This window comes from Talpa europaea (genome assembly GCF_964194135.1).
Source record: "Talpa europaea genome assembly, chromosome: 10".
Classification (NCBI taxonomy): Eukaryota; Metazoa; Chordata; class Mammalia; order Eulipotyphla; family Talpidae; genus Talpa; species Talpa europaea.
Genome location: NC_140077.1, coordinates 109,258,920 through 109,272,499, shown reverse-complemented (window position 1 = coordinate 109,272,499; position 13,580 = coordinate 109,258,920). Strand labels below are relative to the sequence as shown.

General features: G+C 41.7%; 1 protein-coding gene across 1 annotated transcript in view; it reads left to right on the top strand.

Moving 5' to 3' along the window:
• Positions 1-13,580, top strand: part of SMAD1 (SMAD family member 1) — a gene marked incomplete at both ends in the record, with an annotated part of 43,273 nt that overhangs the window by 27,153 nt on the left and 2,540 nt on the right. The window contains 4 exons of the mRNA XM_084246182.1: positions 7-264; positions 2,766-2,882; positions 6,090-6,311; positions 12,345-12,601. Of these exons, the coding sequence (XP_084102308.1) occupies positions 7-264; positions 2,766-2,882; positions 6,090-6,311; positions 12,345-12,601 (854 nt within the window). The remainder of the gene's footprint in view (positions 1-6; positions 265-2,765; positions 2,883-6,089; positions 6,312-12,344; positions 12,602-13,580) is intronic.

Genomic DNA, 13,580 nt, shown 5'->3' with positions numbered 1-13,580 from the left:
TTCCAGTTCTTCCTCCAGTGCTGGTTCCAAGACACAGTGAATATAACCCTCAGCATAGCCTCTTAGCTCAGTTCCGTAACCTAGGACAGAACGAGCCTCACATGCCACTCAACGCCACTTTTCCCGATTCTTTCCAGCAACCCAACAGCCATCCATTTCCCCATTCTCCCAACAGCAGTTACCCAAACTCTCCTGGGGGCAGCAGCAGTACCTACCCTCATTCTCCCACCAGCTCGGACCCAGGAAGCCCTTTTCAGATGCCAGGTAGGTTGGCTTGTTCCGTGATGTTCTGTGTTCGGATGTTATCTCGGGGCTCAGGAGGAGCTGGGTACACACTGGGTCCTCAGATCATATCGTCTCGTGCAGTGTCATTTCATGAGGAAAAAAATCCCAGCCCACTTGACTAAAATGGTGGTGTTTCTGGACTTGCTTCTGTTATATGTCTTTTCACTTAAAATTGTAGTTTCTAAAAACCTATCAAAGATGCTAAGTGAGGACTCTCTGTGACTGGCAAGGAGGGACTTTGCAGCTCTCGTGGGTGGCAGTGTGCTCTAGAACCCCGGGTAGGACTTTGGGTGAAGGTAAGCTAAACCCGGCACAGGTGTTTGAGTATGTTTTATTTTTGAAAGGTTTCGAAACAACTGCCTTTCTGAGGGTGGCGTATTTGTTACAGCCTTTGCTCTTGATAAAAGAGAAAGAGAAGAATAGCATGAGCAACCTCAGAAGTGGTAGTTCCTGAGGGAGCGCACCCCTCTCCTTAATTAAATTCATTTAAGTGGTGATGTAATTCCAAGAAACATAGACTCTACCAAAGGAGTTACAACCCAGGTACTGGAAATGGTCTGCTCCTTTAACCACGTAAATACCAAAAAGAAAAAAAAAAAAACAATAATCTTTCTTATTTAGATTTAACTGATGGTGTAATTTATTATCAAAATTAGTGATATAGGACATGGTTATTTTTCAGATTATGGGTTAATAAGCAAGCAACTAAAAAAAATGATCTGTTCCGTATTTCTTGCCAGTAGACCTCAAGGAGGATACTCTAAACAAAGATGTCTTGACAACTATTAACATTTCAAGAAGGGAAAATGCCTGGCCACCATGTTCATGGGGCTGCTTGAGATGTTTTTAAGTAAATTTGAATTCAGTGGCAGTGCTGGTGTGTCCTCAACACTTGAAAAATGATGTACCCCTGCTGCTGCTGGCTTTTATTTTAGCCTGTTCACTGGCACTGCTTGGCTTGTTTTTCAATTTAAAAACTGTTTCAGATGAGAGTAGGTGATAGTTTGCTTTAAAAATTAAACTGGTATTCACGGTCCATGACTGCCCACTCCCCATCCACCATGCCACACCCCTGTAGACCCGCAGGGTTCGATGAATAGGCTGGTGGTGAGACTTGGGTGAGCAGCTTCCGAGCAGCAGCAAACCTCGGCAGGGGTGGCCAAGAGTGAGCAAATGAAGACGCTTGCTTGTTTTTACACTTTAGGTGAAGGCACAGGCCAAGTAAGAAATGGGGAGAAGAGAGCATTGCAAGGGGTGCAGGAGGCGCATGTGGGAATGGGTGGTCTTGGACCACCAGTGGCCTGCTGTCCCCCTTGTGAGTGCTCATGCCCAGGCGCCTGGGGAATTCTCACTGGCTTGTTTGCTGAAATGCATGGGATTTGGTGTCAGAAAAGGCCCTAACTTCTATCTGCTAGAAGCGTAGCAGTGCCAGCATCATGGCTACAGGCAAGCTGCGGAGTTAAAAGAAGCTGGAAAGGGACGAAAAAGCACCCACCCAGGCTCCCATGGCCACCCGTGTCTGTGCTCCAGTCGCAGCTGGAGGGTGACGGTGCTGGGGTCAGCCGAGAAGCCGCAGGAGCAGCATTTGCTGCTCTGTTGGGCTGTTGCTTCTCCAAGTTGCCCGCGGTGCCCTGTGGTTTCACTCGGTCCCTGTTCTGGCCTGTGTGTTCCGTGGGCTCACGAGAGCCAGTGAGGAGCTTGTTTTTTTGACCCCAAAGGATTGTCATGGGAAACCCTTTATTTAAGACAACGTGAGGCTTTTGCAGGTGTCTTTGTTTCTAAAATCATTATTGTTGACTTCTTGTCGGCCAGCTGGCTGTGTGCTTTCCAGAAGAAACATACATGTGAATCCTGAAATAGGAGATAGCCATGATAAGCAGCTCTCATTAGGGATTTTCAAACTAGCAATTATAGGTGGGTGGGGAGGAGGCAGTGCTGACAGGTTGCTTGAAGTCATGGAAGTGGCCCGTTCAGGTCAGCAGGTTGGTTGTAATGAAATGCAGGTGGCAAATTCCCGGGAGCTCATTGGTTTAACGCAAGAGACCCTGAAGCTCGATGTTTAGTTGTGTGTTTTGAAGAAGCCTGTGGTGGCTTCCAGAAGTGATCCATCTGCCAGGGAAACTATGAAATGCAAGGTGCTCTCAAGGTGCATTACATGAAAGTATGTTTAAGTGCTGAGACTGTTTAAAATGGCACCATCCCAGACAGGCAGACACTTCCGGAACTTGCATCTGATGCTTTCTCCCCGCTGATTCTTCACTAAAATGGTGTGAGGTTGTGAAATGGTAGTAATTTTCAGAAATTCAACATCAAAAATCCAATGTCTGGGGCCTCCAGTCCTCTGATGGGGTAGGGTTGGGGGGTGGGGGTGTTGAAATGGCAACTTAATCCCTTAAGAATTTCAGCTCAGAAGAGAATATATGTTTTTTAGGTGTACTTGTTAAGGATGAAAAATAATTTTTTTTTTTATTACTGTGTAGCTGATACGCCCCCACCTGCTTACCTGCCCCCTGAAGATTCCATGACCCAGGACGGCTCTCAGCCAATGGACACAAATATGATGGCACCTTCACTGCCCTCAGAAATCAACAGAGGAGGTGAGATGAGCTGCTGCAGCTCCCTTTCCAGAGTCTAAATTTTATCTGCTGAAATGTTACTTTCTCTCACAAATCCTTTAAAATGATAGCTGTGTGAGAAAGAATACAGTAAGAGGAGCTTGATCAAATTTTTTGGATAATAAATAGGTCTTTTATAGGAAAAAAAAACCATACTGATTCAACTGGTATAGACCTTAGTGTAATTGTACAGGCATCTCTTTAGAGCTTCAGGACTTGGTAAGTTTGACTTGGTGAGGAGAATATCTTTGAGTGAGAAGGACAGAGGAGTATTGAGAAACAGTGAGGATAATAATGCTGAAGGAGAGTTTTCACTGGTGATTTCCAACATTGCAAGTGTGTACAATTGAGGCTTTCCAAAAGGCTCTTTTGTCATTAGGGTAATTAGTCATGAGCTGTCTGTTTTCCAGCTTTCTCATCCACATATAGCTGCAACTGGACAAACGGGTGGCATTTCTTTCTTTCTTTCCTACTGTTTGTTTCTAGGCTTATGATCAAGAGGCACGTTTTTCCTCTGCTCACCCAGAGGGACTTAAAGCAGGACTGAACACTTCTTTCCCTCTCTAGTGGAGGGCGGCTCTCTTCTCAGCACTGTGTCATGCCCCACAGTGGGGCAGGATCTGTCATCCATCCAGGTCTGCAGTGGCTTATTGAGTTGGCTTAAGTGAGCAGAGACTGTCGATAGGAAGCCTCACTGTTGAACAAAACTATTTCTAAATCACCTCTCCTGGAGGAGAGCTCTTCGCCCTCAGCTCCTGACATGGATAATTCTGTTTGTATAAATCTTATGCAAGTTGGAGTAATCCATTGGGTTGCTCAGTAGGTATTATTTCATTTGATCATTTTTTTTTACATTGAAATTGGAGATAACTCCGACGTGGGGCAAGTCCCTTATATTTTTTAAGTTCTTAAAATGTGCTGGTGAACTCTTGCGAACCTTTCTTACATGAGCATTGTAATAAATTGAACCGTCACCTGCTTCGTCCATAAAAATATGTTGTATCCTTCTTATTGACCCTGTGTTTTTTGGTTCTTGATCATTTCTAGAACATTCTCTCAACATATTTATGAGCCAATAAGTCAAGAATTTAGTTGGGGAAAAGAACTCCAATCTCACACATCAGGGACTTGTGTTTGGGAATGGGAGAGCAGGAGAGAAGTGACCACCCAGCAGGACGACACAGTTAAAGCACTATGACTCTGTAGCTGTTGTTCGGCCCAAAAATGTCTTAGCTCAAGAAATAGACCTTCAGGGCCTCCCTGGTGATGCAAGGGGTTAGGGCACAACCTATGAAGCTATCCACAGCCTCTGCAGCACAAGTTCGCTCCCCGGCCAGCCAGGGAGCAACCCACATGGCACAGCAGACCTCCCCTGACTTGCCCGCTTGCTCCCCTCAGCAGTGTATTTCGGTCAGTCTGCCTGTTCTGTTCCCCACTCTGTCTCTGGTGAATCCTCTCACCCCCCGCACCTCTGGCCTATACCCCAGCTCTTATATGCATAAATAAATAAATCTTTAAAAAAGAAAAGAAAGAAATAGACCTTCAAATTGTTTTAACATTTTTCCTTTACATACCTTAAAAAATGCTCCCCATTGGAGTAAGTTTACAGTCATTTCATATTTTCATGAGAAAGGAATGTTGACCTTTCTGTTGACTTACCTCTGTTGTTCCTCCTGAAGCAGAGGTCAACAGACCAGAGCCACAGACCAGTTCACCTTGTTTTTGTAAATAAAGCTTTATCAGAACCCAGCTGGGTCATTCCTTACATAGCCTGTGTAGCTTCTTTTTCACTAATTGGGCTCAGCTGAATAATTGCAGTAGAGACCAGAGAACCCACAAACCCCCCCTGGCCTTTTACAGGAAAAACTGGTCAACCTCTCAACTCCACAAATAGTGTTTTGAACAATCCTGATAGCTTTTAAAAGCTTTCTATCGATGATGTTGCTTCGTTTTGGCACTTGCAAATCACTAAAAGTTTGCTCCTTGAAATACAGCAGATTGACCTTGGAGAGTTGGTTGGTAAAAAGGGACAATAGCGTATGATTTTTCTTGCCCTATTTGCTGAAATATATAAAGCAACTAATATATGAGTGGATTTTTAAAATGGTCCTTTTCCTTGTTTTCTTTACCAAAATCTAAAGTAAAGCACTTTTGTGGTGGTTGAGAGACTTATCCCTGCAACGTTACAGGTCATACTCCTAGTGGGTTTTTTTTTTTTTTTGGGGGGGGTTACTCTCTTTCCTTTTTTTCCCTACTAATTATGCACTCAAGACTGCATGCACCTCCAGTCATTACGTATTGGCTTGTGAGCATATATCCACTCCTGGGATCTCTCACCCAGTGGCATCTACAGAAGGAACTTATCTTTGAAAGCTTTTAGTTGCAAATGTTTAGAAGCATGTTCTGTTTGGAGATTTGTTAGTCTTAAGAGATTTGACTTAACAAGCTGCATCCTGTCAGTGGAGTTGGGTAATTTCCATTGTTGGCCCATTCTGGGAATGGAGAGACAAAACACACCTGCTCTACATGACATAAAGCAAATAGAAGGAAGTTAGCATGAAATCTGGATGAGAGAGATATGATTCATTCTGCAAGAATGGCCAGCTGGCAAGATTTCTCCCCACGTCTGAGGACTGCAGCACAGTTGGAGCTATGATAGTTATTAGCAATTTGATGTGAAGTAAAGTAACTTCTCATCGATCATTAGAAACTGATTTCCATTGCTTGGGAAAGTATAGGCTTTGTTGAAAGTCACTCCTTTCCATGCCAGCACCTTTGGCAAATTTCCTAACCTCTCTTGTTCTCTTCCCACTTATTTTTTTTCCCATTTGGCACTTGTTGTGTTTCTTTAGATGGTGAGCCAGGGTCTATGGCGGGGTGGTTCCACTTGGGCTTATCACGGAGCAGATAGCACAGTGTGAAAGCCCAGCAGATGTGGTGGGACCTTGCTTGCTGGCGTTTGGGTTATCTGCTAGTACCCTGCGGAAATGATTTCCGAATGAAAGGAGAGTGTTGTACTTGGTCAGCAGTACCTGCTCTACACCTCTTAGAGAAACTACGTCCATTATAATAGCAGTCGCTTTGCTGTTTCTTCATTCCATGGTTCTGAGCCAAATTTACAGCACAGTTTCAGTTTTTGAGAGCCCAAGGTAGTGACCATGGTTGACTATAAGCTTTTCTTTCTCCCAGATGTTCAGGCGGTTGCTTATGAAGAACCAAAACACTGGTGCTCCATTGTCTACTATGAGCTCAACAATCGTGTGGGCGAAGCATTCCAAGCCTCCTCTACGAGTGTGCTGGTGGATGGTTTCACTGATCCTTCCAACAACAAGAACCGTTTCTGCCTTGGGCTGCTCTCCAACGTTAACCGGAATTCCACTATTGAAAACACAAGGCGGCATATCGGAAAAGGTGAGTTTCCACTTTAGCCTCTTTTGAATGTTTGTCTCCTGTGTCCTTGTTCTCTTTCCCTAGCAAACCAGCATAGCAAACACCAGATAATTTCCACCTGGTGCCGGGTGTTAGTAATTTTCCACTTTGTGTCATCAAAAAGTTCTTTGCTTTCTATTCAGTGATCACTGCAGGTTACCACCTCATCATAATGGTTATCAATTAGCTGAACTAGAATTTGCTGTTTGGGAATGCTATTCTGTCTTAGGTGTGCTGCAGAAGAAAATAGCTGTAAACAATAACTTACAACCTAAAACTAAAAGCAAATTAAAATAAATAAACCTAGAGTAGTTCAAATAAGTATCATAACTCACTGGAGGGAAGAAACAATCCAGAGTAAATCCTGAACTGTTTTTAATAGACTTATCTAGTGGCAGTATGAGTGATGTAGTTAAGAAACTTTTAGATGTATTATAAGATTAGGCAAATGTGGCTATAAGTGTGAATGGTGGTGGGGGCCTGCTGGGGCTCCACTGCGGGGGGAGGAGGCAAGCATGCATGGAGTGGGCAACAGGTAAGCCCTAGGGGTATCAGTGTGGAATCATGACTTGATCATACATAGTGTATATGCACATTTATACATCTCAAGCGTGTGTGTGCGCCTGTGCGTATGTTCGTGTGTCTGTACGTGCACATAGATCTATCTGCTGAAAGGCTCAAAGGCAAAGATACCCAGCAGCAAGAAGCACATTTATCACTCAGATTATCATCTCTCACATCATTTCTCACTGAGAGGAACCTGGGCTCCTTGGGGCAAGGCCTGATTCCAAAGTGGGACTTTGCTAAGTCAGAAATTAAAGAAATGCTTATGAAAATATTGGAGGCACATCATGGGAGCCAACTTGGAAAGGCTTCCACCTGCCAACTCTGGGGAAATTTGAGCATGAAAATAATTAAGTAATTGCTCTTCCCTTTTGCAATCATCTCTGAAGCACCAGTGGCCAAAATGAAGTTCAGTCCCTTTGTGACATCTGACAGGAGCTAGAACCGTCAGAGGCCTCCCAGTGCACCTTCCCCCATCCATAGGGACACCACGTCACCCCCTCTTTCCAAAGAGCTGAGACAAAAGTATAATGCCCAGCTCATACCCATCGGGAAGGATGGTAGCCTTGAGGTTGTTCGAGAACATGACAAAGAGCAGGACGTGGCAGAGTGGCCCAGGTGTGCAGGAAGAAGTACATCACCTGCATGGAACAGGTGCAGCAGGAGGAGCAAATGGCTCAGCCGTTCATGGGGGCTTCACCCCAGCCAGGGAGTCATTGCTGGAATAAAACTGGAGAGAGACCACACCCAGATCCTAGACCACCAAGCAGGGAAGTAAAAGGGCAGCTCCAAGGAAGAAACAGTTGAGATGCAGAAATAAAGTGGTCTTGTGTACACTTTTCATTACACACTGCTAACAGCAGTTGTACCGATTGACACGTAAAACCTAAAATCACACTAATGTAGAATAAAAGCAGGAATAAGATAAATTCACAGCTATAAGAAATGGTTCCCAGGGAGGGGCTTGATGGGGCCACCCTCTTCACCCACAGTGCCTGCTACCCCTGAGCCCTCTGCTCAGAGCAAACGCTGATACCACTGCACTTTTCTCCATTCGTTGTCTCTGCAGGTGTCTTCTGTTAGTGAAAACAGGTACTAATACAGGTGTTCTTAAAAGCAAAGTAGAGTAACAGGAACTTTCAAAACAGGGGTATTGGCAGCACTAAGATCCTGTGGCTGTGTAAGGGAATATTCCTGTTACTGGGAACTACACACGCTAGTATTTAGGGTGAAGGGCTGTGACGAAATGGTTCTGGAAGAAATCACACAAATATAGGTGTCTATGTGTTTATATGTATATACATTCACCCATGTAAAACAATCCCATGTCAGAATATATACACAGACACACACATAGATAGTAAAGGCGTGCGTGTGTGTAGTGTGTATGTGAGGGTATGTGTGGAGGGCTAACAGGGAGGGAGGTGCCAATGGAGTAAATTGTTATAATAGACAAATCTGGATAATACTTATTTGGGTGACATTTGTTTTGTTTTTCTTTGTTGTTTGTTCTATTTTAAACTTTTCTGTAAGTTTGAAATTATTTCCAAAGTAAAGGTTTTTAAAAATGACCTAATTAATATGAAATTTAGAACAGTGGACCAAATTAAAAGGTTTTTTAAATAGATTCATTAAATGGATTAATTAAAGGTTTTTGAAAGCTATTTGAGATAAAGTTTAGCATTTATAAATCCCCCAAAAAATCAACAAACAGAAGAACAACTCTTAGAACAGGAAGTTCCGTAATATGATTAAAGATATTAAACTGCTCTTGATAACAAGGTGCTAGAACTTAAGGTACATACCATACAGACATCTCTCTATGGTCTATAAACCCTTGAAACTGTATAGAAACACGATTTTTGATACACTGAATTGTAGAGGTGACCATTACTCCAAAGTAGTTAACAGCCATTGTATTCTGAAACATTCCTATTAAAAAATAGGAATAGGGAGAAAGTAAGGATTCTGGAAACATTGTTATTTAAAGTTATTCCTGATGTCCTGACTAGTCCACCCAGTTGCAGAATTAGAGATCATGGAAAGAAGCCAAAATTATCATTTTCAGATGATCTGATTAATTGATAATAGTCTTACATAAATTCTTAAAATAAAGTAAGTAGGTCAGAAGCTCTTGATATGTTTTACCAGATCTTTCCAGAACGTTCTGCTTAATTTCCACTGGTACAGTAAGTCTGAGTGCCTTTCCTCCTTCATCCATGTCAGTATTACTTGTGGCTGTGGTATCTATTCAAACAATATGACAGTTTGTCTAGAAACCTCTAAAGAATCTATTTTTATTTTTTTTAAAGATTTATCTATTTATGCATACAAGCTCTGGGGCACAGGCCAGAGATGCGGGGGGCGAGAGGATCCACCAGAGACTGTAGGGAACAGAACAGGCAAACCGACCGAAAGCACACTGCTGAGGGAAGCAGCGGGTGAGCCAGGAAAGGTCTGCTGCACCATGTGGGTTGCTCCCTGGCCGGTGGGGATTGAACTCAGGCTGCAGAGGCTGCGGATTGTTTCATAGTGCGGTGCTCAACCCCCTGTGCCACCAGGGAGGCCCCTAAAGAATCTATTTTTAGAAGCTGTATCTCAGTCTCCTTTAGTCTGGTAAGTCAGAAAATATGGTGGAAAGGAAAATCACTTTCCCAATAGTAACAGAATATGTAAATTTCTTAGAAGTAATCTGACCCAGCAATATGTGAGAATTATGTAAAGAAAACCAAATTTTACTGAGAAAGAATTTGAATAAGTTAATAGGCAGTCAGTGTTCTTCTAAAGAGAAGGCATAATACTGCAAGAATATTTTCAGGACATTACCTCTTTCTAATTTAACCTATGATTTAAAACAATCCATGTCAGAATCATAATGCGGTGCTTTTTGAAAGTTGGAAAATGTTTTCTGTCACCTGGCTGGATAACAAATCCAAACAGCTAAAATTTTTAAAGAAAGAGAAAAAAATTCTTAACGTTAGGCTTAATAAAAGATTATGAAACAGCAATTAAGTCAGCGTGTAGACAAAACAATAGAATGAATTAAACTCAGACCATTCTGTAGTTAAGATTTTAATGCGAGTTAAGTGAAGCATGAGAAATCAGTGGCGTCTTCTAATGGCTCTTCAGTAACAAAATGAGCTTTGGGGTGCAGCCGAGAGGAGCAACCCTGACCTCATTCCATATATGCAGTTAGATTAATAAGTTGAATTTTTTTTCCTAAAGACAAGCTGTTGAAAGGCTGGAAGAAAATGCATTTGATCAAAGAGGAGGAAACTTTTTAAGCATAAGAAGCAACAGAATAGATCACAAGACATTTGACTACTTAAAGATTTCAAACTTCTGTGGGCTTAAAATAATGCCATGAATAAGATGAAAAGACAGAGGATTAACAGGGAACCAAATAAATAATTTATACCTTTCTTCTATGCACAACTGATAAAAAAATAATAAAAATACTAGCAACCCATTGGGATAATAGGCAAGAAATAGGAACGGTCGTTCACAAGAGAGACACACCTGGCAAATCGGCCTCTGAGCTGGTGTCCAGCCTCCTACACAAATCAATAGTTTTTTCAGCTCTCAATTAGGGAGATTTGGTTTTTGTTTTAAACTCAGACTCTAGACTGGCAACACCACGTGTTGCTGGTGAGCATGTAAATTGAGACAAGCATTCTGAAAGTGCTTTGGCAAAGGGAAGTAACAGCCTCCCGATCCGGTGATTTAGCTTCCAGGAATCTCTTCTAAGGACATCCAAAATAATCCAGAGACATTTACTGTGGCTTTGTTATAACAGCAGAAAATTAGTAATGGAGAATCATTCAGGAAATTTGTTGTGATTGTATGGTTGTGTGGAAATGTTAAATTTTTTTTTACATGTACTTCCTTTATTTTTTTATTTAAATTTTATTTTTATATTCCCCATACAATTGCAACCCCCTTATTTTGACCCCAATCCCTCCTTTCCCCGCCCCCCATCCCCTATAGAGTGTCTCTGGTTCATAGTTGTTTGTTGATTTTGATATTTTCTTTCTTTTAGTTATTCTTTTTCCTGGTCCCTTATTTAAGTTTTCTAGATTCCTGCTATGAGTGAGACCATCCGGTATTTTTCTTTTTCTTTTTGGCTTATTTCGCTGAGCATGATCCCTTCCAGCGCCATCCATGTTGCTGCAAATTGCATGTGTTTATCTTTTTTGATTGCTGAATAATATTCCATGGTGTATATGTACCACATCTTCTTGATCCAGTCATCTATTTTTGGGCATTTGGGTTGTTTCCAAAGCTTAGCAATAACAGGAAATGTTAAATGTTTGACAAGAAAGCTTGGTGACACTCAAGACCAAATTCAGTATGTCAGGTGATTGAGGGTCCTTACCTGTAGACCACTAAAGAAAGGAGAAACAGTGTTTTCTGCTTCTTTGTATTTTGTTGTACTTTCTAAATTTTGTCAAATGAAGGTTCCTGATTTTGTAATCAGAGGGAGAAGTGTCTCTGTCTCTCTGTCTGTCTGTCTGTCTGTCTGTCTCTCTCTCTCTCTGTCTCCCTGTGTCTCACTCAAATTACACAAAACAGAAAATTGGGCTTCAGCCCCAGCAGCTGTTTCTTTGTTGCTGAACTCTGAGCCACACATGTACCTAAGTCACACCACATAATATTTCTAAGAGACAGTAATTTTCAGCATTTACTCAGCTCCGCTGAGGTTACCTGCAAGGGACACATGGGATGCAACTCTTGGCTGGGTGGCCTGGAATAAAGTCATCTTCTTTAGTGGGTGGGGGCTTTGCCAGAATGGTTTCCCCTTCTTTCCTTTTTTTATTTTTGTAAAGTCTGAGTAGATAGGTTTCCTGCGCTCCTGGCACTCTGCACCTCACTGGGAAAGGTTGGGAGCAGATGGCAGTTCAGTGAGATCAGATTCCTCTCAGTATGAATTATTTTTCTGGTTTCTTTTTCCTGGATCTTACAACTCTCAGAAATACTTCCTCCACCTGTAGTTTTCTATTTAGTTCTTTTATTTCTTCTCTTGATCCTTCCTTCTCCTACCCTACAGTTTTTAGCTGCAAAATAAATGCAAGAGCTTGGATGGATATGCATTGGGATTGCATCATAAAGACCAGCTTTATTTTGCTGTATCTTTAAAGTTAGAATCTGTACTTTCCATCTATAGTCAAATAGGGCATTAAACACTTGTCAAAATGAAATTGCTGTGGTTTGTTGCTGGTATTCATATTTCCTAGAAACCTAGACGTGCATACGGGACATTGTATTAACTAATCCAGTTAGCTGAGATTTCTTTCAATTGTGCAAGACTTTGAGGAAACCTTTTTCTTTAATTAGCCAGAGTTTGAATTCAGGTAAATTGATAAATTGAAGCTACACAGATATTTTTTCATGTGGAAAAGACAGTCTTTTCAAATAGTAATGCCTTAAATTCCATGCACTGTCTTCCTGCAGGCGTTCACCTTTATTATGTTGGAGGGGAGGTATATGCCGAGTGCCTGAGCGACAGCAGCATCTTTGTGCAAAGTCGGAACTGCAACTATCATCATGGATTTCACCCCACGACAGTTTGCAAGATCCCTAGTGGGTGTAGTTTGAAAATTTTTAATAACCAAGAATTTGCTCAGTTATTGGCACAGTCGGTGAACCATGGCTTCGAGACAGTCTACGAGCTCACAAAAATGTGTACTATACGAATGAGCTTCGTGAAGGTGGGTAGCTGGGATTCCTCCGGTTGGGGCTTATCACATTTTTGTCATGCTTCCTCCCAACATATTGACCTATTTGCTCTTAATAGGTGTCTGTACAAGCCACCTTATTACTCCGGCACTGATAAACTTTAACCAGGATGTTGATTTGTTAAGAGAATATCAATTGGATATGGAAGTATTTGTTTAAAATGCCAATAGTTTTAATAACTTTTCCTTAGTGAGATAACACCATTTTAGCCATCACAATACCATTAGAATATGTTCTGTTATATATTTAGCATAAATGATTTATTTTTTTTTTCCAACCTCCACTAAACCACCCACACCCATCTGCCTCTGCCATCTAGGAGGTGGGGATGGGAGGCAGATAGTATAGATAACGGAAAGGCATGGTTGTTGCATGAGATCAGCTCAGCAAACACACCTCACTCCTTTTCACTCTGTTTTTAGAATTTTTCTGATGGTTAACTTTCATTTGCTTGTGTTTCAACAACATGCAAGTGATCTTTATGTAAAAAATAAAGGTTCAGGCTGCTAAAACTTATTTTTGATTGGTCAAGTTTCTTAGTGGTTCTGGTAAACCTCATGATGTTCTTATAATTCAAAAGTTAATAAGGCCCCTGCCCGGAGATAAGTGGCTGCCCAAGCTCCAGATTGTACTGTGAGGTGGGAGGAGTGGGGAAGGCTAAAGACATTACTCACAGTAATTGTGCTCTGTGCAACCTCCTCTTCTGCTTCTGAGAAATACACATTTTTAACATGCCATCGAAATATTAAAAAAAAAAATTAAACATCTGATTAGATTTCATGAGTCAGTAAACTTATTCTAGTGGCTGACTGACTTGTCTCTGAATTCTCAAAGATAAATGCTCATCCTCTGTTACCTTGAGAAACAAAACTAATTATATATTTGGGTGAGGCAATCACCTTTCATGTCCTCTCTTTAGAAGCTCATCTGACTTGTTGTGAAACCTGTTTT